At 42.8% G+C, this 27,638-nt stretch overlaps 1 protein-coding gene across 2 annotated transcripts in view; it reads left to right on the forward strand.

Moving 5' to 3' along the window:
* CCDC88C (coiled-coil domain containing 88C) overlaps positions 1-27,638 on the forward strand; it is a 146,555-nt gene that overhangs the window by 41,860 nt on the left and 77,057 nt on the right. For both annotated transcript variants that reach the window (XM_054970923.1, XM_054970924.1), the window contains exon 4: positions 21,593-21,662. In XM_054970923.1, coding sequence (XP_054826898.1) covers positions 21,593-21,662 — 70 coding nt within the window. The remainder of the gene's footprint in view (positions 1-21,592; positions 21,663-27,638) is intronic.

Genomic DNA, 27,638 nt, shown 5'->3' on the forward strand with positions numbered 1-27,638 from the left:
GAGGGGGGATTTGAACCTGGGTCTCCTGGACCCTAGTCCAACACTCTAGCCACTGCTACACATTTGCTGTCTGTATACTGGTATAGTATTTTTTTCAGGATCTCTGTTTGTTACTAAAGATTCCCTCTGACTTAAGTGAAGTTTAATGATTTTTTAATTACTATTAATTGTGCCGGTCATTATAGATGCTTCAAAATGTTTGTTGGGTCTTGTGTGTGTTTTTCTTGTTGATGCCATATAAGGCAGCGTAATATATCCATATGTTTGAGTTTAACTAAAATGTTTTTTTAATAAATCCACCTTTGTATGTCTGTATTATTTCTGTGCAATTCTCCATAATTTAACAGGCATAACATTTGAAGAGCGTCGTACGAAAGACTTAGAAATATAGTTTTTTCTTTGCAGCAAAACCAGAGGAGTTGGTAATGCTACAAGCATAATACTTTGAAACCTCAAAAACTGGCTTAACCAGGAGTATTGTGTAGTTAATCTTTCATGAATGTTAATGATTATATAGAGACAGGTCCCGCCTCTGCGTCTGTGACAGAGAGTGGGATAAAAGGATCTTGCAGGTCTGAGCTGCACCTGCTATTTTTTCCTTGCATCTTTCACAAATGCTCCCAGGAGAGCTATTTTATGTCTCATGACTTCTAAGGTGTGTGAATGAAAGGAGGTTCAAAGAAGGAAGAGCGGCAAGGTCCTCTCCTAATACCACCCTCACCCCCAATTCTTAAGGGCTTTCCTTGGTGCCATAAACGCTTAGCAGCTAGCCCCCTGGTTCATTTGATCCTGATTAGGGGAGACCCTTTACGTCAACACTTGCTTCAGTCTGGAACCATGGGAAGAGAGTGAAGTACAGCAAGTTAGTTAACATTAACAACATTAATTGCATGTTAGATTCAAATTAGATTATACAGATTACTTTAAATGGGGATGATTGGTTGTACTGTCTGATCTCAGGTTCTGAATTGCCAACCATGAAACTCCATCCCTTGCATTGTCTACGTACATATGTCCACCTACTTTTGCTTTGTTAGAAATGTATTTGAGCAGAACAAGAGCAAATTCAATTTTTCACCAAATAGATCTTTTAAGTTTACATTCTTAGCATGGTGAAGTATAGTATGTATTTTTGCACATGGAGATATGACCTGGTGGTGAGATCACATTTATTTCATTTATCCTCTGTCTTTCTCCCCAAAATGGCTCACATCATTCTCCTCTCTTTTTTATCCTCATAACAACCCTATGAGATGAGTGAGGCTGACTGTGTGTCGCTGGCCCAAGGTTGCCCAGCAAGGTTCCATAGCACAGTGGAGAGTCAAACCTGCATCTCCCAAACTTTAGTGTGACACTGAAGCCACAACACAACACTTTCTTCCTCTGAGGTAGAGGACATCTTGGATGGTGGGAATCACCCAAGATGTCCTCCTTTCCTCAAAGGAGAAGGACCCTTCACGGTAAGTGTCTAAAGGTCCGTTCTCCCTCTGAGGCAAAGGACATCTTGGGTGATTCCCACCATCCACTTTCTTCAGATGAGAAGGACCTTTCTAGGAGTGAGCATCCCGAAAAGATTTGGGTTTCCCACTTTGGGTTTACCCGAAGCAGGGGGGAAATTCAGAAATACCATAATTCCACTTGCAGCTTCAGAATTACGGTATTTTACTCACTTCGGTATGCTCCGTAAATATTTGGAGCATACTGAAGTAAGGGGGAGCAACTCCCCCACCCCCCTGGGGCAACCCCTCCACCCCCCACCCACTTACCTGGCCAGAGGGAGAGGGGGAGGGTGATCAGCTGGGTGGCGGGCCGCTGCCGCAGCGCTGCCACAGTGGCGGCGGCGGCAGCCCGAGGCTGCGATGGCCTGGAGCCAGCTGGCTCCTCTGCCACCGCACCGCCTCCTGAGCCTGTAGGGTGGTGTGGAAGGCCGGAGCCGCCGCCTCCGGCCCTTCCTGCCCTTCAAATGGCCGCGGCACCACGGCGGCCATTTGAGGGGCAGGAAGGGCTTTCTCCGCCTCCTCCACTGCTCCACAACCCCGCAGGTGGTGAGGAGGGCTGGAGCCACCACTGCCACTGACGTTGCAAAGGTAAGTGGGGTTGGGGTGATGTTTAAAGGGCCCCGCCACTGCTGGCCCCGATTCGGAAATCCTGAATCTTTACGGATTGGGTCCGATTTGGGCATTTTTTCCGAATTGGATTCCCGAATCGCACATGCCTAGACCTTTCACAGTAAGTGTTCAAAAGGTCCAGTCTCGGCTTGTCTGCACTTTGGGGTTGGGTTGAACTGAAATCCTTCATTAATTTAATACTTCTCTGTCAAGGAATCATTCAGTATTGTCCAATTAAAACATGAAGGGAAAAAATCATTGCCCAGTTCTGAAATAAAAATTACAAATGTAGATTTTTATGTAGTCCTTATTTTTTTTGGTCAGAATTTGGTCTAGTGAATATGAGACCATTAACAATTAAGGCAGATCTTATACTTCAGTTATATCCAATTTCCATAGAAGTATAACAGCTTTTTATCATTCGAGTTGCTCACAGGTCTCTGGATGAGAATAGTGGGATTTAAGTCCACTGGTCCTGCTGTTCTGTTGCAAACCAACATGGCTACGTAGCTGAAACTGTCTTAATGAGTGAGAATAGTTGTGGATAAAGGTAAGAACACTCCTGTTTGGAAGAGTTAAAGCTTTGCTTTGTTTCTCCTCTCACACTCTAAAAGAAGGCACTTTTTGGCTCTGGTGGTTGTAATTTGGAGCAGTTTACCTGAGGATGCCAAGATGCCTTCTGAAATATTGGTGTTTAGGAAGCTCGCTAAGTCAGGAAGGCTTTGGGAGGAGATTACAGTGGCATTTAGGGTCTTTCTGGCTGTTCTGCTATGTTAGACACCTTGGGCCCTTTTCAGAGGGGAAGGGTGGGTGAAAATATTCAAATAAAAATAATCTATATGTTTTATTTCATAATGAGCCAGACTCAAGGGTGCATATGTTCAAATATGTTCAACATGAATTATTTATTGCTTAACACATTTTATCTATTACTTCATGCATGGTTAAAGAATGTTAATTCCCCCTCCCCCCATTTTAACACCCTTTATCGGTGGAGAAGATCATAAATGTGTGAGTACAGAACAGGGATTAGCAGAGTAAAACAGGAGAACGAGCACACGCTGTGATAATTTGAAGACCGAGCAGAATTAGCTCTAAGCATCTGTTGTTCCTTCTGCGATTTCGTGCTGTCATGTGAGCATAGCGGAGAAATGGAGGCTCCCGATCTATTGGTCCAGTTCTACTTCTTTCAGTAGAAGGCACCAGAAGTCAGTGGTGTGCAGCATTGTAGCAGCCATTTAAAGTTAGATGTAATTTTTCTCTCCTCTCAGAGATTAAGGCTTGCACGCTGAATGGAGGAGACTGATTCAAGTAGACGCCTGTCCCCAAAAGCTCCCTTTCAAGAGTCTCCTTCCAAACTTTTATACACAGGTTTCCAGTCCATTGTTGAGATAACAACTTTGCAGGTTTCCATAAACAAAAAAGAGGGGATAGTATCTACCCCAATGTGCTTCTAGTCTAAGTTGAGAGGAGTTTCTGTTAACTTTTAACAATGCCTCTTTTCCAGGGGTGATTCTTTTTGGAGGAAATATAACAACAACAACAACAACAACAACATTCGATTTATATACCACCCTTCAGGACAACTTAATGCCCACTCAGAGTAGTTTACAAAGTATGTCATTATTATCCCCACAACAAAACACCCTGTGAGGTGAGTAGGGCTGAGAGAGCTCCAGAGAGCCGTGAGTAGCCCAAGGTCACCCAGCTGGCTTCAAGCGGAGGAGTGGGGAATCAAACCCCTGCTCTCCAGATTAGAGTCCCGCGCTCTTAACCACTACACCAAACTGGCCATCATGGACATTATTATGAATCACTCTAAAGGTTCAACAAATTGCATTTGGATGCAGACAGACACACTTTTCTACCTCTGCGTGCTTTCTTTCCACATGGTAAGCTCTGCTTCCTTCCTTTCTCCTTTACAAATGTAATTCCAGCATCAGTGTGCATCTAAACACAGCCACACCCAGCTTCTTCAGGTCACAGTTGTACCTTTTAAAATAAAACCCTTTTTTTTTGACAGGTGTTACCTAGTTATCCATTTGGTCACTGTTCACTTGTATTAAATGCCGTTTTATCTCTTATATTTCTTTAAAACTATGGATGAGAGAGGGGGGAGTGCTTTAGTGATTTCCACAAGTGCCAGCCAGCCAGTTCTCTCCACAGCCAGAAGGTGAAGGAGCTGACTTCATGATTGTCACAACGGGCAGCCATTTAGCGGTTCTGTAAAACTGTCTTCTTACATTAACAGGAAAAGCCAGTTCCTCTTTTCTTTGAAAACTTGTGTACCAGTATAAGAAGTCATGACTGCAACAAAACAGCAGACACACAAGGAATGTACATCTGTATTCTTCCTCTATACTGTCCATAAAGCAATTCACAGGCTTTTTTTGGAAAGCTAAAATAATTAAAGTCACAAACTTTAACATATAGTATTGTCGAAGGCTTTCACGGCCGGAGAACGATGGTTGTTGTGGATTTTCCGGGCTGTATAGCCGTGGTCTTGGCGTTGTAGTTCCTGACGTTTCGCCAGCAGCTGTGACTGGCATCTTCAGAAGATGCCAGTCACAGCTGCTGGCGAAACGTCAGGAACTTCAACGCCAAGACCACGGCTATACAGCCCGGAAAATCCACAACAACCATTTAACATACAGTGATAATGAAGAGCGATGAAATTTCAAGAGTGAATGTTCTATAAGCATCTAAAATTTCTAAATGGGAATGAGCTTTGTTTAAACAAGGAGATATGTAATGCCAGCTTTTCATGAGTTTAGTGGTGCTTTGTTTCTGTTCTGTGCATGGTACGTTTTCCCCCTTCTATGCATGGTTTTAATCTGTGTGGATCTTTGCTAGTGCTGCAGGAGACCTCAAAGTGCGTGGAACAGATGGATTTAATTTTATTAGTTGTCTGTAATTTTAATTGACAGCTCTTTAAATCGCCACATTTTATTATCCTCAGCTACTGCAGAGAACCCCGCTGGACAATTTGGAAACAGAATCAAATAAAAATCTAGGGTAATTTGTCTGGAGAGTAATATAAAAACGAAGAGATACTTGCACATGTTTTAAAGAGAGTTTGAGGATAAATCTGTTGGTTTTTTATTTCCAGCCAGTGACTACATTAGTAAACAGTGCTGCTGCCAATAAAAGCCAGTTTGTTTCTTCTGTAATTAGATTGGGTTCAAGTCAATATCCCCACCACCCACAATTTGCATTGTAAAAGAGTTGTATTTTAGTCCATGAAACAGGAAAAGGGGGGTTGGAAAAATATGTAGCTATTAAAGTGAAACTTTGGATTCATAGAAGATTTTAATACTTATGCTTGCAAAGTGGAAAGTATGTATGCTTGTTAAATTTTAGTAGGGAATACCTTGAAGACATTATTTTCACTATGAAGAAACATTACATCGGTTGACTCCTTGACATCTGAATGCCTGGGAATGTAGTAAGAGTTTCATACCTTGCACAATTTAGTTCTGAAATGCTTCTTTAGCTGTATACCTGAACTAAGTCTCCTGTGCTATTTGCCACTAAGGTCCAGCTGTGTTTTCTAGATCTCTGATTTATGAGTATTCTGGCCATAACTAGACACGAATAACGTATTCTATCAGAAATCCATACATTGTTTGCTTTCCCAAGTTTGAAAAATGAGTAGTGGCTGTTGTATTTCATACAACAGGCCCCTGTTCAGAGGACATTAGAATAAAAAATGTAGCAATGGCGAGGGAAAGATATTGGAGGGGCAAAAGGTGAGATATAAATGTTTTAATAAACGAGTAAAATAAAAAATAAGAGGAGCCATCTCAAGACAGACCAATGGTCCCTCTAGTCCAGGGCCATTTTCACATGCACCTGTAAGATCATGCGAAACTCATGGAACGAAGCATCTTTCTAGCGTGATTTCCTGGCATGATCCCCTTTAATGGAATGATGATGTCAGAAATTGTGCCATTAAACGAGATCATGCCGGGAAATCATGCTAGAAAAATACTTCGTTCTGTGAGTTTCGCGCGATCTTCTGGAGTCTTTGGCCATGTGGAAATGGCCCAGCATCCTGTTTCATACAGGATCCAACCGGTTGCCCTAGAGGGCCAACAAATAGACCATAGAGGCTGAGGCCTTCCCATAATGCTGCCTCCTAGCATATCTATTCCAGCTATCTTTTTATTACTAACCCTGTTCATGATTTCTCTTGAGCCTTCTTATTGATCAGTAAGTAAAGCTTAAAGACACATCCTGTTTCATTTAATTTTTGATTTTAAAAACATAGAAGGGGAGAGCTCACAATTAACCAAATAAATGATGCCTGGTTGTATACTGCCATTTGAAACCATCTTCAATTTTAATGTTTTGCTTCCAAAGAAGACTTCTTAGGGTGTTCCTTTCTGCCCTCTTATAGCTAGTATTGGCACATACGCATGCTCATAGTTTTAGTCCCTCTGCTAATTTCCTATACAATACATAATGTTGCAATGATTAAATGAAGTGGGAATCCCATAGGTAATTGAACATGTCTTTGCAACATATTAAAATAAACACTCTTTTTATTTGTATTTACAGCCCTCTTCCTTTACACACACCCCATACATGGTCTACTCCTGCCATTTTCTTCTGTCTGATGTACATAACATGACTTAGCAAGATGTTATGGTTGCTGTTGGACACACATGGGCAGGGATGCAAGAAAATCAGTTGAATATTTGGGGGGTGGGGCTCATGCTGTGTTTATGAGGGGCCACAGTTAACTAGTAGATGACAATCCCACGCATTCTATTTAGAAGTTCCCAGATATGTTCTCTAGTGTCTCAAAAGTTTTTATGGCTAGGAGAACTGAAATAATGAAGAGCTGCTGCCAAGTCCAAGTGGACAGCACTTCATATAAGACGGCTCTCTAGAACCTGGCATTGGCAATTTAACTACTGTGTTGAAACTGGAGCAAATTCCTCTCTATCAAAAGTAATGTGTGACAGGGCCAGCGCAAGATACTTTGTTGCCCCAAAATATCCTTCTTCCATGATAAACCCAGGTGGTTCCAAAGGAGGCTCCAGGGGCAGCATTTCTTCAGCCCCTCTTGATGTCAGACAGCACCAGCCCAGGTGTATGTTGGATGTTTACACCTTTTCCTGTGCTGCTCTGGTTGGCTTCAAGGTAAGTGGCAGAGGTGCTCTGCTGCAGCTCTTGGACGTGGGCAGCAGTGACACGGGTCTGGGAGGCCACAGTAAGCACGAGCCACAGCTCTCTTTGCCCTCTGCCAATGTGGCGCTACAAACAGTTGCTTGGGCAGTGAAGTGTCCCTTGTGCATTATCCAGAAGACTGTTGATACAGTAACTTTGCTGAAGCTGAGCAGGCCTGGATCAGGTCAGTGCCTGTCTGGGAGACCCCCTGAAACACTGTGTCGACCAGCTTGGGGAAGAAAGGCAGGATATAAATTAGTAGGTTGACATAAATTAGTTACTTTATTTTTTGCCTGTTTGTTACATGTGACCAGCAAAAGATTGGCTATGTCCTCTAGATAATTTAACAAATGGAATTAACTTGGCGTGGGGGTGTTGAATTACAATAGTTGGTGGTTAACACTCTGAATTATTTATTCAGACCTTTCGGTCAACACAGGGTTGCAGTGCAGTTTTCATGTTAGTTGTGCTCATTTTATGATTTTTTTAAAAGATAGTTTGGTGGATCCAGCACATGATGTTTGCATCTGATATAATGCATGATGAGGGTGCATATTCAGCTGAAGCAGGATTGAATTTCACAGATCCTGAATCTGTGGTTAAGGTCTGGAGCTAAAATGCAAAAGCATGCTTGTGGGTCTAAGTCACTGTTGCTTTTCCATGTCTGATGTGCCGACTCAGCTGCTTGTGAACCCACCCACCCAAAAAAACCCCAGGGCTGAAAATGTGGAGGGAGCTTATTTGCATGTCCATGTGTCCATGTCTTACATGCTTGAGGTTTGGCTGGATATTCTTAGACTGATTTCTAGGAGGCTTTGAAGGTACCATAGTGTTTTGGGTGTGGAAGCAAATGTCACAGAAAAGTAGACTTTGATATGCAGGGGTAAGGGAACAAAAATAAGGGTGGAGTTTTCAACATGGGTTGGTTGGTTGTGGCATGAACCCTTTTTAGGCACCAGCTGTGAAGGAGACCTGAGACCTGTGTATGTGTGAGGGGGGGCACACAGTTGAGGAGCATCAGATATCAATATGCAGTCAAATGGGACACCATTTACTCTATGAAAGGAGAATCTATTTAGCAGTCTCCCTCAGGCAATGAGAAATGCAGTTGAACTTGCAAATGAATTCCCTTTCTGTACCCATATGCTGTATTTGTCATTAGAAGCTCGTTTTGTGTGTAGAGATCCCTCAAGGCTGAAATGGGGTTTCTGGTTCTAATAAAACACAACTCTTGTAGACAGGTTCTCTTATATGTAAGAAATAAGTGATAGACAAACATGTGTAAAGAGGCAACATTTGAATAGAGTGGGTTAAAAAGAAAATTAATACATTTAAATTTTGTTTTGGCGTTTGAGAGAAAATATGGGTGTGTGTGTAATTTTCTGTCTGCTATCATGAGATTAGTTTAATACCGAATGCTTGTATTTGCGGTTGTTTGTGATCTGTAGTTGTTGATTCATTTTATGATAAATCGTTTAAAATGCTTTGTGAATTGCTATTAATAGCTACTTAAAATGGAAATGTAAAGTTGAAGGTGTTAACATGAATTATTTGAACTGCTTAAGGATAATTGTTATACCATGTGTGGCTTCTCCCACGCATACTGTTGTAATCCATCTTTTTCTGGCTAATGATTTTTATTGCACCTGTTCTGTGAAGCGGTATGGGATAAGAACATGTTTTATGTAGTCCGTAGTTACCTTATTAGTATTGTGAACAGCACAGTCTAGCTTTTCTTGTGCTATTTTCAACTAATTCTCCTCCTTCCCAGAGCCAATGCAAACGTTCCATTTCACATTACGGTAGTTTTGGGGAAAGGCTGATTAGAGAGCATGCAGTTCCTTTTTCCAAAACTCTTTGTCACCGTTACATGCAAGTAAGGCTGTTAAGTAAAAACTAAAGTTCTGTTCTTGTACATCAGGTATCACACTGGTAGCAAGTGTCTGTCTGGTATCTAATAAAGCACAACGCTTGCAGCATGAATTCATGGGAGTTTTTGAACCGAGAAAGCAGCCTAAAGTATTTTTTTAAAAATAAAATATTACGCCATCAGTATTTCAACAACTGATCTTGCATCTTGCTGCTCAGCTGATTATTTTTTTTCTTCATATGACTGTGATGAGAGAGCTCTGCTTTTGACTTCTTGGCCCTGTTTACTTTTTGAGTTTTCCCATGTTAGTGAGAATGCCTAAAGAGTGGTCTCAGCAACTTTGAGATTCCTCTTTTCAAAAGGGGATTTACATATACCCTGTGAAATTTCAGGGTAATGTGTTATCAAAATTTATGTATGGTTCACAGTTATACATATAAAGATTTTAACAAAGCAGAAGCAATTCAATCCAAATTCCTTAGATCAGTATTTGGGGTTCTGCACTGTGTACCCAGCACCCTTCTCAGAGTAGAGTTGGGATTGGTTCCACTTGAAGCACCCAGCTGGTTTCAGGCTATATATTTCTGGCTCAAATTAATCTTCACCCCCTCCCCCGATTAACCTCATTAACTCTCCTAGATAAATATCACTCAGGGTGGGTGAGAGCTGTTGAGGAAAAATTAATTTACAACTTTATGGTTTTGCCCTCCCAACCCTACAGCATCTTGGATTCTTGTGAGCTAAAGGAATAATTAAACAACAAATTTGGGATATAGCCCTTAAAGCTGATAGAGCCCAAGCGCAGTCTGCCCTGGTGGTTAGGAATTGTGGTAAAAATTTTGCCTTGGCAGACTGCCTCTATACATTAGAATTTCTTAATACCTGCTTTACTGAGTTACCATCAGCCATTATCGAAGGGAGTTACTTACAATCTCAGAGCTTTTTTTCTGGGAAAAGAGGTAGTGGAACCCGTTCCTGCACTCCACAGGGGGCTCGATTCAGGCCCAAATCAGCCTGGAACGCGCCACTGCCATGCGAGAGCACTCCCCTGCCGAGCAATGGCCCGATCCTGGCGGTTTCAGGCCCAAATTGGGCCAGGTTGGGTCCAAATTGGCCCAGATCAGGCCTGAATCAGCCTGGAACAGACTGCTGCCACATGGGGGAACCCTCCCCTTCAGGCCTGAATTGGGCCAAAATGGACCAAAAAGGGCCAAAACGGACCTGAAATGACCCAAGTCAGCCTGGAATGGGCCGCTGTCATATGGAAGAGTCCTCTCCCACCCGGCAGTGGCCTGATCCTGGCCGAATTGGGTCGAAACAGGCCCAAAATGGTCAAAATGAGCCTGAAACAGCCCAGATCAGGCTCAAATCAAGTCTGGAATGGGATGCTGCCATGTAGGATTCACTCCCCCTCCCAGCAGCGGCCTGATCCTGGCCGTTTCGAGCCCAAATACCCACCAGTCATGTGAGTATTTTTTAAGAGTTCCACTGCGTTCCGGCTGGAAAAAGCCCTGCATGTACTCCATACTACTGGCATATCTGCTCCTGTTAGTCACAGTTGAAACAGTTGAATATGTCTCTTTGCATTCTTCCTTTTACAAGGACATTCAGAAAATATATATTGCCCCAATCCTGTACAAGTATCTGGGCAGATCTGATCATTTTTATACCTCTCTTCACCTTGTTGATCGTTCTTGCCACCTTTAAGGTGGCAAAATTTTGTGCCTTGACATGCTCAACAAAAAGCAATTGGTGTAGAATTTTAACAATTTTACCATTATTAACAACAATATGAATCCCTTATAGAATGTATTATTCTTTTATGTATTACTTTCTATGCATTGTTACTTCTTTGTAGTGCATGGCTGAGAACCACAACAAAACGGAGCGGAAACAGTGCTGTGAAAACAAAACAATAAAAAAGTTGTAATATAAATCTTTTATCTACAGTAAGGGCACAGAGGGTCCATTTTCATTGACTATCAGTTAGTTTCCACAAGACAGGCAAATATTTTAGAAGTACATCCTTTAAAAAATTAATGAATATTCTAATACAAAATTAATGAGTAATGATTTCATCCCAAATAGACCAAATAACTGGACATGCCCAAAGCATATGCTTAAGAGACACATCCAATAAATTATGTCAGGAGTTAGGCACTTTACTTAATCCTTTATTAAAAAGGAGCTGTTATTTTGACTTCATTGGTATTAGCCTACTGTGGCCAAGCTTGGGGTTTTTTTGCATTCTGTCCAATATGTAGGTTTTTGGCAGCTGCTATATTATTTATTTATAATACCCAGATGAGGTGGTCTTTTAAGTGGGTTCAGGTTGCTTGTTAACAAACCAGTCATGCAGTGATAATCCCATTGTGTGAAAGGTTTTTCTATTGACAGCAGTTGCTCCCAAGAAGTCCCTTGGGCTGGCTTGTCAGAAGATGAAAGCTTTAAAAAAAACCAGGCTGTTAGAATTACTGCTATTATGTGACTCTCAGCTGTTTGTATCCCACTGTCCACAACCTCAGAATCTTGTTGATGCTCTCTATGATTTCAAGCAGGGAAGGGCTGTTGAGCCCAAATGACCTTTCAAGTCATGATGATAGAAACAGACAGTGTTAGTGTTGAGCAATAACTGTGGAAATTGGTGTTCTTTTGTGATGAAGAGACGGGAAAACACATTACTGACATCTTTCCTCCAAGTTTGGCTTCTATTATGAGGAAACCATTTTCCCCTGCACCACACAATTAGGGTTGCCAGTCCCTCACTGGGGGCGGGGGATCCCCCACTCTCACCCTCCACCCTCTGTCCCCGCTTACCTGGCCGGTGGAAGGGGAATGCGCCTCCTGGGGAATAGTCCCGGGCGGCATGGTACAGCGCACTCCCATGCTCTGCGGCAGCACTCCTGCACTCCACAGAGGCTGGATTCGGGCAGAATCTGGCCCAATTTGACCCCTGCAGAGCAAAGGAGCGCTCCCAGGGTGGGCGCATGGCCTACGCTATGACACCACTTCCCAGAAGTGATGTCATCGCACAGACCATGTGCCCACCCTGGGTGATGTTCTTGCACAGTGATGTCCTTGCACAGGCTAGGAGCACATGTGCTAGGGGGACAAGAACAGCTAGGTGCTGGGCCTCTAACCTCCTGCCCAGGGTGTAGGGGGACCTGGCAAACCTTACACATAATAGGTTGTTTAGGCTGAGAAAATCTGATATTCTTCCCCTTCTCCCACACAGTATTATTGTGGTCTTTGTGACTCTGGGCCAAGCTACAAGTGACAAATGACACTTGAATGGCAAGTGTATTTCTCACTTGCCCTCCACTCAATCCACTTGCCGTTCAAGTGTCATTCGTCACTTGTAGCTTGGCCCTCTGACATCTGTTGGATAATACATGTGTAGGGTTGCCAACTCAGGGTTGGGAGATTTGGAGGTAGAGTATGATGCCATAGAGACCCATGGTCCTAGCAACTTTTTTCTCCAGGAGAACCAATCTCTTTTGTTTGTAGATCAGTTATAATTCTTGGAGATCTCCAGGCCTCATGTGGAGGTTGGTAACCCTATTAATCTGTGACATCACCATTGATGGGCAATTGAATTTGTCTGTGCTGTTCAGTGATGAGCTTTAAGAGGTGCACCTTAGCCTTGTACACACAACCCCTATATATGTTCACTGAAGGCTTGAAGAGGGGTGAGCAGGCGTGAATGTGCTGGCTACGGCCCCACCTCAGTATGATTGCTGCCTTTGAGCATAGTGCCTACACCACGTACATCCATATTTATGCTTCCTCCTCATGATCTGGGATACTGTTTTTTGAATGTTTGCTGTGTGTACAGGGCTTTTATTTTATTCATTTTCTATTGGCATTCATCTATCTAAAGGGAAATTAAAATGCCAAAATATGAGCAAGTTTGACTTGCACTTAACAGCAGTTTGCTATCATCTCCTGAAATTTCTGGTAATTTTGTTTTCCTTGTTGATTTCAGTTTTTTTGAGAAAATTGTAGAAGGCTCTTCCCTCCCTGTTTGAATTTTAGACTATGACTCTTCCTTGAAAAGCTGGTTTATTCCCCATCCTTAGTATTTCCCCCCATTGTATTTGTATAGGTGCCACAGTTGAAGTAAGGGCAAGCCAGACATTTCTCAAAGAAAGAGATTATCACCTAAAGCCCTTAAAATCACACCACTCATTGCAGTGTTTTTGTGTTTATTTTTTGCAAACACTATTGAGAATACTATTCTTGTTTCTGATTTAAAGATGTCATTCATTTTTTCTCTTTAAATTAAGCGCTGACAAAATTCTAGTTCGTAATGCACTTTAATATTTTCACTCTTCTGTACTGTAGTGGTGGGGAAATAGTTATTTGTGCCTGGCTATGTCGTCCAGTATTTTAGTGTCAACATATCTTAACTGGCTGAAAAAAAAAATCTGTAATGGTAATGGGATTTGTTTTCACTGCTTAGAAGGTTTTCTGTTCAGTATCTTGCATGTTATATTGAATATGGTACAAATAAAAGAGCTAGCAAGTTGGTCAAGGGATAGTGAAAGTGATTTTGCAGGGAGTGCGTTAACACTGAGTCTCGTACTTTGCTTTTTTCTACGTAATTAAAAGATAACCCCATGATAGGCAGATTTTTTTAATACCTTGTCTCTCCACTTCTTTCCAGAAAAAAAAACAACCCTTTTTAGGAGATGGATGTGATATCACTATCAAGTAGGAGGCGAATGAGAGGTCGCTGATCCGTGCGTTGGGGGAGTGTGAAATGTTATTTTTAAAAGGGAAATGTCAATCTAATAAAACAGTGATTAGTATGGTGTCTAATCGGACTGTTTGTAGTAAAATCTAATGTGTTGCACCTGCTGGAAATGAGACACAGTTGTCTCTGCTTAGCAGACATCTGGAAAACACATGTTTCCATGCAGAGTGTGACTCAGCACAGTAAGTGCTGTTTTTTAAAAAATGTAGAATAAATACCGCTTTGCACCAACTCTGAGGAATACAATTTAAGAAAACAGCTGAATGTTATCATTTGTAATATTACATCAAATGAAAATTAATTCTTGAATGGAAATACAGTTTATTTGGAAACTCAGTGGGAAAACTTAAAATTAATGATTTATGGGGTGGTTTTCTGCCCGAGTTCTTTTCTGTTTAGGAAGAAAACTGGAAGTGGCTGTACTTTGGGGACGTTAGGCAACTGCTGATGTCCTAAATTGAAAAGAACAATGTTGTAGAGCCACAGCACTCAGCAGTCTGCCAAAAGGTGGGCAGCCATGATGGTCATTTGTCCCTGTTTCAGGATGATTTGGGGCATTGCCTTTCTTCTGGAGGAGGTTTGGAACAATCTCTGCCATTACCGGGACCTAAAATCTTTGGGCAACAAGGCAGGTGGAAGCTGTTGTGGATTGTTTGGAGCTCTAGTTCCCATACTATGGGAGATGTGTGCCAAGGGACCAGACATTACTGTTGCAAGCCTAAGAGATGGAAACCAACATTGATGTAGGTAAAGGAGGAGGACTAGTGAAGACTTGCCGTTGCATATTCAATACAGTCCTGCTCAGATGGGGGTCAGCCTTGACATGGGAGGCAAAGCACAGGAATGGAAGAAACCAGTGCACCTGGCAGTTTTACAGTCTGCTATTTGTTCCTGCCTGACTCTCTGTGCTGTGATCCTGCCAGGTCCCAAAGGCATCAGATAGAAGGCAATACCATCCCAAGGCAGTGGGAGATATGGCATCTTTGGGAGATGCACAAGATTTGGCTTACGGCTACCCTCTTTTTAGTGTGCTGTCTACCTTTTCCCAACCTCTTGCATACTTGGCATCGGTAACCTGTGTCTGTGGAAGAGTTTCTCTAAAATGGGTCAGCTGTATATCTTTGTTTTCTAACACTTATGCACCTCTAAACACCAGAGGCTTCAGTGGATCTGTTGACCCAGAGCCAATTTGATGCCTTTTCTGTTGGAGCTGTTGCCAGTTTAGCCATTGAATGAAAGTTATGGGTTGGAGGCTTTTCTGATGGCTGTAGAGCTTATCAAGAGCAACCTTCAACAAATTATCCAGGTTTTTTTTTTTACTAACCCCTCTCTGTTCGTCAGCTGATCTTGGCATATTTGTAGTACACATTCCCAGTTAAAAACATAGGAATACATGAAGGATCAGAGATCCAAGCACTTGGGAAATGTGTTTACTGATAGGCGTTATTTGGAGGAAATGACGTCATTAGCCAGAGATCTATGTTTATCCCTAATTTTACTCATATATGTCATAAATGGTGTTGGAAATTGAACCTTGAACAATAAAGCGCTTGACGGACCAAGCAGTTTACAATTAAATGACAATGATTACTTCACTCCTAAAATCTTCAGTAGTACCAGCAAGTTCCAGCTTTAAGGATAGGTCTGACATTTGTCATAAAAAGTGAATTAGGAACAGGAACCCTTGTGTATGAGGGACAATGTTCATTTTACACCAATGTGAGGTTGCTTCTGTCATTATTGTTATGCAAAAATCCACTGTTACATTTCTGTAGTCTGAAACTTGGGCAGTTGCCTGTTTTTCCCTGAGTTATGTTTTCCCGCTTTCTAAATAACCTGCCCTCTCATCATTTAATCCATTTTCCCAGGACTTATTCAAGGCTGACTTGAAGCCAGTCTGCTAAACAAATCCTGCTTCCTTAACCCCCTGACCCTAACTGACCTTGACAAGCCACTTTTAAAGGGGGGGAAACTCTGCTGGCTTACTTCGTTTCCTCCTGTCAAGTTTGAATTTATCAGTCAGAATAAGTTACACACTTGCTCCTTGTTGTATGCATTGCAGAAGGAATGGTTTTCACATTCCAGATACTTACAAAGCCACATTTAACAGCTAGTGTTCATGAGCCTGACTCATATGCTTTAAAAATCACATAGTCATTTATGAGTGGGGCAGCTGAAAAACATGACATCAGTGTACTCACCAGACTTGGCACTAGTGTACACTGCTTGGTATGTTACTTCCTCCGGTTAGCTACAACCATTTTTTTTCAATGAAAGAGTCAAATGTTCAACACTAGAGGCAGGCACGAACTGAAATATGAACCGAAGTTTGTCAGGAACTGGCCAGTTCATGGTTGGTGAACTGGTGGTTCAAGGGAGCTCATTTCTCTCGAACCATGACGAATTTTATTCATATTTCAGTTTGTCTCTGCAGACAGCCTCTCTCTGATCAATCAGTTTCCTTGGCAACATGGGAGATGGGCTCTGCAGACCTTCTGCTGACCCAGAAGTCACTAACCAAGCAAGACGGTCAGGGGCAAGTTCGTAAAAGTTCATAAAACACAATGAACCAACACGTTCCGGAATTTTCCCAGTTCGTGCCCATCTCTATTCAACACCAAATCAAATATGGCTCCTTTTATGGGACTAGGTTTTTTTTTAAAAAAAATAAATGCCTTACAGAAAGGGAAATGATTGAGGTGTACAGTTGAAGCAATCCAGATATGATCCACGGGTTTGATTCAACTTAAACTGGCAACCTCCCCTGGTTTCCCTCTTCCCACTGCAGACACCCCTCATTATTTTCCTAGGTTACTGTAGCCTCCAAGGGCAGTATTTTGTGGAGTTGGCGCGGGGGTTGGAAAGTTCCATTCTGCTGATGGAAGATTTCATTTGGAGTCAGGACCCAGCCCCATGTGGAGATTTATGCCAGAGCACTAAAACAGTCCAGCAGGGTGTTCCTTGTAGATATTTATCACTTATTGTGAGAGCTCGTGTGCTATCTTATATACTAATAGCAAAGTGGCCCTGATCTATGGATACTTAAATCTGGAAACTGGAGCCATGAAAGGACAAGACAGATCTTCCTGCACACCTAAAAATAACCCAGGTTTGCAGAAAAATCTGAAATCCCCCCCCCCAAAAAATACATAGGTTTTAAAAAAAAATGATTAAAGGATTTAACCAGAAACCCTCAGTGGCTGTTGCTAGGCAACCAAGTAACATGTTGGTCAGTATTCCAGGCTTGGTTGCTGTCAGGAAAAGGTGGCGGGGAGGGGGCAGCCTAACCCCACCTCTCAGGGTTGTGCAGATAATCTGGAGGCAAGGAGAATGATGTAAGCTGCTTTGGGTCCCCACAGTGGAGAAAGGCAGTATATAAATGAAGTTAGTAAATACAGATGAAGATGAGGGAACAGATAAAAGGTAAATTGTTTCATGGGTTTGAAGGAGAGAAGGATGTAGGGAACAGTGAGCATATATATTTTTTATTTATTATCGGCCTTTCTCACTGAGACCCAAGGTAGATTACACAGTGCAAGTGAAATTCAATACAGTCAACAGGTAGGGCATTCACTGAGCAAGTACAAAGTCGAACACAGAGATGAAATCTTTCTAAAACTACTCATAACTAATTTACATGACATGTTAAGCAATGCAGAAATCTCTTTACACATATCTGCATCAGCATACAGTATCCACTATCATAGTATATAGTCCCGTTCCCTATTAAAGCATCCATCGGAGTCTTTCTTATGACACGGTCCTATAATCTGGGTAGAAAGCGCTCCTGAATAATTCAGTTTTGCTTAGTTTGCAGAAGGCCAGGAGAGTGGGGGCTTTCATGACCTCCTCAGGCACACCATTCCGAAGGTACAGAGAAAGCACATGTGTGGGCAGCTGTTCATTTGCCCAATGAGGGCTGCCAGGAGGAGGGAAAGAGGAAATAGTGTAGGGAAAGGGATACAGGGAAATAAATAATAAAAGTCTTACTATAATGAGTGTTCAGAATGTGGAAACCTTATAAATTATTAAACAGTGTGTCAATTATTTGTAATGTTGTTGAATATTTTCAGTTGTGAAGATGGACTTTCTCACCCTGGCTCTGTTGATGTTTTGCTTTGAATTTTGACATAGTTTGGTGGTGTAACTATAAAAAGGTTGCTGACCTCTGAACCCAGGCAGTCGTCTTAGTCTTATCTAGCAGGAAAGTGTAATTAATGGAATGTGCTTACTTGAATCCACTTGTTATTGTATAACCAACCTTCACATTCTGTGTGGAAAAATGCCTTACACCCCAGAATTTACAAGGTTAGCAACAGTTGGGTTTCCACTCTGCACAGGCACAGAGGCTACAAAGCATTTTTTACAAGCTAACAGATACACAAGGGAAAAACTAGGTGGGTATAATGCATCTCACAGTACAAGAGCCATCCAGCTCTATAAGATATGCAGGTGATCATAGCACTGGGAAGAACAAAAGATAGCAAAGTCACACCTAAACCACAGAACTTTGGACACCAAAAGGGAAAGAACAGATCTTTGTCTTGGAACAGGAAAAGAAATGACGTACAAGGAGTAGGCTGTGCAAAGATTATAAAACTTTGGACAGGTAGAAATAGAATTGCCAGTCATCATGGTGGCAGGAGAAAAATAAAATAGAAAGTGGCCACCAGGCCTATGGTGTGATATGCAACTTCCAGGAAAACCCTAGAAATGATGCCATGCCTGTCTAGGAATAGCTGGAAACTTTATAGTAAAACTACTGCATTTTTTGAGTTCCCTAGAGAGGACGGACATCACTTTTGGGGCAAAACCAGATGTGATGTCACATCGTAGATGTGATGTAACATCACAACATAGGGCTGAAGGCCATTTTTTATTTTATTTTTTTCTGTGGTTTTACCCTAAATTTTCTAGCAAGGTATTATGTCACTTCTTGGATTTTCCTGGTAGTGAAGTCACACTGCCGGTCACCCTTCTGTCTCCTGCTAGTTGCTAAGCCTAGGCTGGCAACTGTATGTGGAAGAAAAGCTTACCACTATTAGGACCTTTTTACAAAGCCTTTGTTACCTAGATGTTATCTATTGCTGCCTCAACTTCATGTAAAGTGATGTGAGGACAGCAGTTTCAAACAGCATTTACATCTATTTATGAATTGTATGTGAACCATTTGTGAATCACTGTGGTCATTTTAAACAGCACTGCTTTTTTTGGTGTTGCAATGTTTTTTTTTTTTTAATGGTTCAAACTTTGGAGCCATAGTGCTATAGCATCAATGTAGTAATATGGTGATACCGTATCATACATACAATACCAATGTTCACCACTGTAGCACTACAGCATTGTAGTGAAAATCACCATCTCCCCCCCCCCCCGCCAAGAAATAGGATGCTTCATTAATAGGTGGGAAAATCGAAAAGGCATAGCTGGCGGAAGCACTACAAACGTTTCAAACAGTGCACTACAGATAATCAGAAGTGCACAGAACACTAGAGAATGGGAGAAAACAGGTTTTGGAAATACTGACTCTACCCTGCATTGCAAATAGGACACGAGTGGCTTTGCATGAAATGTTTTTTAAAAATCTGTTAGCAAATGACAGCCCAATAGGTTGTGTCTGAAACGGCACAAAAATCCACTAACAGCCAACATCCAAAACAGTTCATAAAGGCTGTGTGAAAAGATCTTTAGCTGCCTTGCCTTCTTACAGAGAGTTATCTCATACCAGAACTCTATCACAATGGCAGCCATGGCGGCCACACATTGCAGAACAAAGGGGAGAAGTTCCACACTTTGAAACTAAAGTAGAGGGTTTTCACTGAAACTTGGAATTTCAAGAATATATGGCCTATCCTTGTTCTAACCATTATTTGCAATCAGGGGTCATTTCGTAGAAAAAGAGCTGGAGGAACTCATTAGCATATGCCACACCTCTTGCCATCACTGGAAGTGTGTCATTAGTATAACTGATTTGCATATGCCACACCCCCTGACATCACCTGTGCTGGCTGTTTTGGACCCAATCCTGGCCATTCCGGGCTGAAATGGGGCCCAAAATGGCAAAAAGGGGCTGAAAAGGGGCCCAAAATGGTCAGGATCAGGTTGCTGATGAGTGGGAGAGTGATCCACCACCCGTCAGAGGCCCAATCCAGGCCGAAACGGACCCAAAATGGCTGAGAGTCAGATGGGCGGGACCACCTGACATGTGACCTCTTGGGGGGAACTGCCAGAACTGCATTCCTGTGCATTCCCCCTTGAAATGAGCCCTGCTAGGGATAAATCTAGAGTCAGGGTCAGAGAACTGCAGTTGTATCACTTGTCGTTTGACCTTTGCTCATTCCATTGTGATTTCAAAATGCTGCGTGCACTTGTTATTTCTTAAGTTTCTTAACATTTTGAATGTTGGTAGACTAATTTCTTTGAGCCCACTTTGAGCCCATTCTTTGAGCCCACTTTGAGCCACTTCTTTGAGCCCACTTTGAGCCCATTCAATCCCTGCTTATCAAGTAGAAGAACAGGGGAGGGAGCGGCAGTCAATCCGTTCATCCTTATAGTGCGCAAGTGCATTTGTTTGTCCCCACATTAGCTAGTACTAGTGAAACGGGAAACACAAAACTGAGGCGGAGCCTTTAAATAGCAACATAAATAAAAGTGCTGGAGTACTAGTCCTTCGGCAAGCGATACGCTTAAAGACTAGTTGATGGCAGCCTGTGGCAAGTAGGTTGTACATGGAGCAAGGAAGAGAAGGGCCTCACCAGGTGAGGAGCGGGGATAGCTACGAAACTGTCATGCTATGGATGACAGGATATGGTAGACGGGTCCCTGTACCATTGCGACAAGAAGTCCAAGCTCTTGGTTAAATGGTTTTATTTAGAAATCCAATCATTTCCATATATATATATGTCCATAGAATTACTCAGAGGCAAGGAAGCATCTAAACAGTACACGTTTCCTTGAAACTTGAAGAAAGTACAGCTCTAAATACTCAATCATTTCCCCACTCCCACTTAGACCTCAAGTTTGCTCGGGAAAGGGTCTGGGAACTTTTTCTGGAGTTTATACATCAACCTAGACAGGACAAAGAGGCATAAGAGTCAAGGGCAATATTTCAGACAGTACAAGGTCACTTCAGTGAGCTTCAAAGAAAAGAGATAAGACAGCTGTGGTCTCAGGCTGTTAGAGAAACTAAAGTGATGGTTAGAGCATTTTCAAAATGAAATCAAGGTACAGCATTAGCAATGGTTCAATACATAAAACAATGGCATGGATGTAGGGGTACAGACATGACAGAAACATATAGGCTCCCACATGGACAGAAGCTTGGCTTGCAAGACCATTTCCGCACACTATATTTAGCTCCATCTTCCACTTCAGGCTTGGTTCTGCAGAGCACGCCCAGAAGCACAGGAAGAGCCCCAATACAGACTGGTGCCTTCTCTCTCGCCACCATGCTAGTGCCCCCGACGCTTGTGGATTATAAGGATCTAATTCCCCAATGTTAAAATGAGCAAATGGTCTCTTAAGAGCCAATCAGGGAGTCTCATATTTGAGTCTTGATGCTGACTCCCATATACAGTTTTTCTCCTCCAAGGCTATGGTTCACTCACCTAGGCAAGCTTACTAAGTGTGGGACAGTGGAACCGAGCATTTTTAAAGACTGATCATTATCTCTCTCTTTCTTAGGAGGTCCTCCAGCAGCTGATCATAATGAGTTTGCCGAACGTTTTATCAATTGCCAAAGACCCTCTGTCTGGTGAGTTATCCTGTGATGTTTCTCTCCACTGTCCCCTTCCAGTTTAAAATAAAGGTTTTTTAATATGGGATGGCACTTGCCGCTTCTAGTGGAAATTACTTGGCGCTGAAGCAGAGGAAGATAGATGGCATCTGGCACCTTGGCCGGTTACCCAAACCATGAAGGGCACTGAGAAAGGAAAGACATTTGCAGTGTATAGGTATGCAGCTTCCATTGTAATACAGCTCCAGAGATCTGGTGCAGGGCCATGTGGGTGGGTATGGGAAGAGAGCCAATCAGCATTGTGTCGTGGCAGTCATCTGAAAGGTGAAAGAGGCTGAGGAGAGTTGTGATTTCAGCTTGAGTGCCTCTTCCTCTGCAGCACAGTGTACTGAAACATGTCCTGAAAAGCTGGAATTCTTGGCTACTTTGCCAACTGTGGGCGAGTGCTCATGAATTGACAGCTTTTTGGACCACCTATTTATTTCTGAAGCACTAAATCTGACTTACCAAAAACATGCAAAAAAAAAGAGGTACTTTCTCCCTCTCTGCTTCAAAAACAGGAAGTTGGTTCTGCAAGATAATGCAAAGCAAGTGCTGACATCTGGCTGATGCCCCCTGTGGTGTTTGGGCTCCTGTGAACAGAAAATGGGCCTGCGTATAGGCACCATCTCCACAGTTGTATACTGCAGGTCCTGATCAAAAGCATTTCCATATTACCTAGAGGCCTTTGGTCTGGATGTGCACTGCTGTCAAAGTTACTTCTTTTAAGCGTTTATATTTTGCATTCACAGCTGGGAAACTTTAGGCAGCTAACAATCCAGTAAATTTAAAAAGCAATAAAACTTATACTATAAAATGGAAGGATCCAGATCCAACAACAGTATCTATGGATACTAAAGCAGAAGAGTAAAATGATAAAACAGCAGGAAATAAATGCAGCGATAAAAGCAACAAAATGAAGGCACAGCAGAGGAGAGAATATAGCCCAGGGTCCCCAGCCTTTTTGAGCATGAAGTCACCTTTGGAATTCTAAAAAAGAGTGGTAGGCTTAGCCACAAAATGGCTGCCATAGAAAATGGAGCTATCCACAAAATGGCTGCTGCAGTTTTCCTCTAGTAACACAGTGAAGATTCTTCTGCTGTAGCAACAGCAGCCACCAAAGCAACATTTTAAAAAATTTACACAGCCAGTCAAATCTCCAGTGGTCAATCAGAACTGTTGCTGGGCAAAAGCCCCAGGTGTCAGGTTGCCAGTCCCCCACTGGTGGTGGGAGATCTCCTGCTCCCATCTTCCTTCCCCTGCCCCTGCTTACCTGGCCAGCAGTTGGGGGGAACGTGCCTCCCGGGGCGTGCTCCCTCCCCACATGACGTGCTCTCATGTGCCACAGCGGCCTGAATCAGGCCCGATCTGGCCCCCTGCGGAGCATGGGAGCACTCCCAGGGGCAGCATGTGGCCCTATGCAATGATGTCGCTTCTGGGAAGTGATGTCAGCACGCAGGCCGGGAGCGCGTGAGCAAGTGCCAGGTTGCCCACCTCCTGCTGGGAGGGTAAGAGGATTTGGCAACCCTACCCAGGTGGTCCTGTCCACTTTCTAAAAACACTTGACAGGCACAAGGAAAAGTGTTGGCAAGAGCCATGGCACCCACAAGAACCACACGGAGCACCCCTGATATAGCTGCTCAGCGTTATAAACAGAAAAGAAGATAATCAATAAAGAGATCACCATAAAAGGGAAAATAAGAGCCAGTTTGATGTAGTGGTTAAGAGCGGTGGACTCTAATCTGGACGGAGAGCCAGGTTTGATTCCCCACTCCTGCACTTGTAGCCAGCTGAGTTACCTTGGGCCAGTCACAGCTCTCTGGAGATCTCTCAGCCTCACCCACCTCGCAGGGAGATTGTTGTGGGGATAATAATAACATACTTTGTAAACCACTCTGAGTGGGCATTAAGTTGTCCTGAAGGACAGTATATAAATTGAATGTTGTTGTTGTTGTTGTTGTTGTTGTTGTTAAAATGGCATCTGGAGAATTGGCTAAAATGCCTAGGCAAATAAGTTTTGATTAGGCATGAAAAGCACAAATGATTTAATGCAAGGCAAATGGTTGTTGTGAGGGTGCCCATGGCAACCCACAAGTCAGAGTTTAATTTGAGCAAGGATGTGGTACTTCCAATACTGCTAGTCAGCCTGAGAGCATCAGTTTAAAACAGCCAAAATAGTGTTTGGGTTTGAGTGGCATTGGAGAAGCATTTCTGATCAGTGAGCCACGTCTTGGAATCTGCTGGGTGAGGGGTTTTCAGCAGAGATGCAGTAGGGCATAGAGTTGCCAGCTTCCCGGTGGGGCCTGGAGATCTCCCCTAATTACAACTGATCTCTGGATTACTCTACTGCTCCAGTTGCACTGGCTTCTGGTTGATTTCCAAGTCAAGTTCAAGATGTTGGTGTTAACCTTAGCAGATTGTGACCTATATGTCTATGGGACCGTCTCTCCTGGTACGTTCCCCGGAGGGCGTTACGCTCTGTAGACCAACATTTGCTGGTGGTCCCTGGCCCCAAGGATATTCACCTGGCCGCGAACAGGGCCAGAGCCTTCTCAGCTCTGGCTCTGGCGTGGTGGAACACTCTCCCAACTGAGATCTGGGCCCTGCAGGACTTATTACAGAGCCAAACTACAAGTGACGCCTGACACAGGTTGGACACTTGTCAGCTTCCCTCAAGTTTTGATGGGAAATGTAGGCAGCTTGGCGGAATGTTGGACAAGTGGCAGTTGAAAAGTCCATTGGACAGCAGTCAGAGAGCCAAGCTGCAAGACCAGGACGCCTACATTTCCCATCAAAACTTGAGGGAAGCTGACAAGTGTCCAACCTGTGTCAGGCATCACTTGTAGCTTGGCTCACAGTTCCACCAGGCCTGCAAAATGGAGATGTTCCAGCAGGACTATGAGAATGATTGAGGAGCTGGCAAACTATCCTGCTGGTCCGTTGCCAGGTCTGCTCCGCTTCCAAAACCTGAGATCTGTTGTGCCTACCCATGGTGATATGTACTGAAGTTACTGCCCTGCCACATCTTAGAGGTCCTTGTTGGACTGCGTTTTACTGTTTTATATGGTTACAAGTTACATTTTATAGTATTTTATGGTATTTATATATTATCGTAATTGCTATTAATATGATGTTGTGACCTGCCTTGAGCTTGCTTGCAGGGAGGGTGGTATATATAAACATGAGAGATCAGTTCAGCAGGAGAAAATGGCTGCTTCAGAGGATGGACACTGGCATTATATCCCTCTGAGCTTTCACCCCACCCCAACCCCCGCCCTCTCATGTTCCACCTCCTCATATCTCCAAGTATTACCCAGCCTGGAGCTGGCAACCCTCATAGGGCATCCTTAGGGGAGCTGACAGTGAAAAGCTGATGGTAGAGTTTTCAAGATCATAAAATCATACAGTTGGAAGGGGCCTTACAGACCATCTAGTCCAACCCATACTGGGGTCTGACCTACCACTTTGTTTTTAGGCCTCTGTTCTTCTCTTTCCTAGCTGCATCTGGCATCTGTATTTCCTGTTCTTTCCAGGCATTCATGTTGTGGGACTGCACACCTGGTAATGAAGTTAGTAGAGTTCTTTTCTCCCTGACAGTTGCTTTGAGAATTCTGTCCCTCAGGGCTCCCCTCTGGCTTTTCTTTTAATTGGATTCTGGCCATGAGCCAACTGAACTTTTAAATTTTCAACATACTTCTTTTATCCTTTTCCTTACCTTTGAACTTCCTAAGTTTTCTTTGGGTGTATCACATATTTTGCTTTAAGAATGAGCTCTTGTTCCTTTCTCTTAAGGAAAACTTAATGAAACTCTCCCCCCACTCCAGTAACTTCTGTAGAGTGGAGTTTTTTTTTAGGTCCTGTCTTGTCTCTTTCCGAGGCTGTATGACCTTTACTTTATGTTATATATCTGGAAAAAATTATGTGCCTTGTCTCCGGAGACCTGTTCGTCTGTGTACAACCTGACCAATTTAAGAATCAAGTAATGCAGAAGAGGATGCTAAAACACACACAGAGTGCCTTCCCTCACTAAATTCATTCAAATAACTACATATGTGGAATGCATGACTTCCAGGTAAATTTGAGCAGCAAGAATTTAGTAGTATGTCAAACCCCTAGATTACATAAAACACACCGACCTCATCAGTGTTGCTATGTCATTTCCGTGTACATCCCTGAAGTGACAAAGGGTAGTTCTAGCAATCTCTGGAAATGCTTTGGTTTTACCATACAGTTTCTGGCGATTGCTAGAGCTAAACTTTGTCACTTCCAGATATAACCGTTGCACCCCCTCCCCATGTCCCCACCCCGAGCTCTCCCACCGGTTGCTTAGCTTGGCAACCCTAATGTCATCTGATTTAGAAGTAGCTCTTGTTTTTCTGGTTTTGCGGTTTCTCTTCCATCAACTAAGCCTTGCTCACATGTTATAGTGAATGCATGCACAGCCTATTTGTACATATTTACTCCTGTTTGTAAGAAAGAGCCAATATGCGTTCACATTACAAATGAAACCAGGAACCAGTACCTTGGTCATCATGGGGTCTCAGTCACACTGTATGTGCGTTAAGTGTAACATGATAATCACTCAGCACATGTATAAAGAAAAATCTAGTGTACACGGATTGTTTGTGCATTCATTGTAACTTGTGGAAAAGGCCTCTAGTATCTCAAAGCTCATTCACTGTTAACTAGCAAGTTTCTTAAAGAGCACCTGCCACAAGATGGGAGCAGAGAGAGGGATCGAGGATGCTAAAAGTCTGTGTAGGAAAGAAAGGAAGAGGACTGACGTGAGGAGAGTAAAGAAGAGGGAGGCAATAAATTAGTAACCGTGCACTGATCTTTTACGAAGACAGACTGTAATTCAGAACTAGGTCTGCGTATCCATTATGGTGGCAGGCCCATTGTGAGATATTCATTGAGTTAATGCCTGAGCTCCAAAATCATTGTTGGTCTTCTGCCAAGGCAGTGTAACTGATCTCTTCCAGCACTCGTATCTCTGGGGGTGTCTTTGGTAATATGTATGCTTATTTTGTGCTAACTGCTAATATTCTCTCCCCTTGCAAACGTATAGACAGTTGCATCCAGGGCAAATATTGTTAAAATTGATAACATTAAACATGCTGCTGAAAGAGGAATAAACAACTGGCCAGGAATGGAACAAATACCAGGACCTGCAAACGGAGGTTTATGTTTAGTGACAGGACTTGGTTATCATATACTAGTCAGGAAATCTGATTACCGACCTGCTGGGAAGTAAACTGGATCCTCTGGCTTTTATGACAAAATCCATTTCTGCTTAAATAAGCCCAGTGGTATAACTTGCTTTGCTGTAGCAAGGAGGAGGAGTGCAGCAAACTGGACTCCTCCCTTCTAAGTAGAATGGCAACCAATTAGGAAGGTGGGAGATCCGACCAGAAACCCTGCTGCTGGTGGAGTTCCTGTGTTTCTTCTTGCATGAAAATTCCACCGCAGGTGGCAGCTTCAATGCTATGCCAGATCGACTTTTTAATGTGTTCGTAACACATTTGCCCTGTCTTTAAACAGCAGAAGTTCGTATGTTCTGCTGGGTTGGATTTTTGTGGTACTGTAAAAGGCTCTTACATGGACATTGCATAGATGAAAAACCTTTTGAAGCCACATATAATAGTTTTTCCTTGACTGATCATGGGGCAAGATCAGCAGAGTATTGTAACGTGCGTGGGTTTGGTTTTGGAACAAAACTAAAAGAGATTACATGAAATCTGTAGCTCAGCTTGCCTGTATTCCAGCATTATCTTCTTCCCTACCCATTCTTAAGTTCCATTTGATTTTTGATTTTTAGTTTCCAGACTTAGCTCTGGGGTCAACTGCTGGATTTGTCTTCAATAATAGTCAGGGCTTTTTTTCAGGGGGGACACAGTGGAACAGAGTTCCGGCACCTCTTGAAAATACTCGACAATAGTGCTTGAAATTAATATT

The sequence above is a fragment of the Eublepharis macularius genome, chromosome 2 (genome assembly GCF_028583425.1).
Source record: "Eublepharis macularius isolate TG4126 chromosome 2, MPM_Emac_v1.0, whole genome shotgun sequence".
In the NCBI taxonomy this organism is placed as follows: domain Eukaryota; kingdom Metazoa; phylum Chordata; class Lepidosauria; order Squamata; family Eublepharidae; genus Eublepharis; species Eublepharis macularius.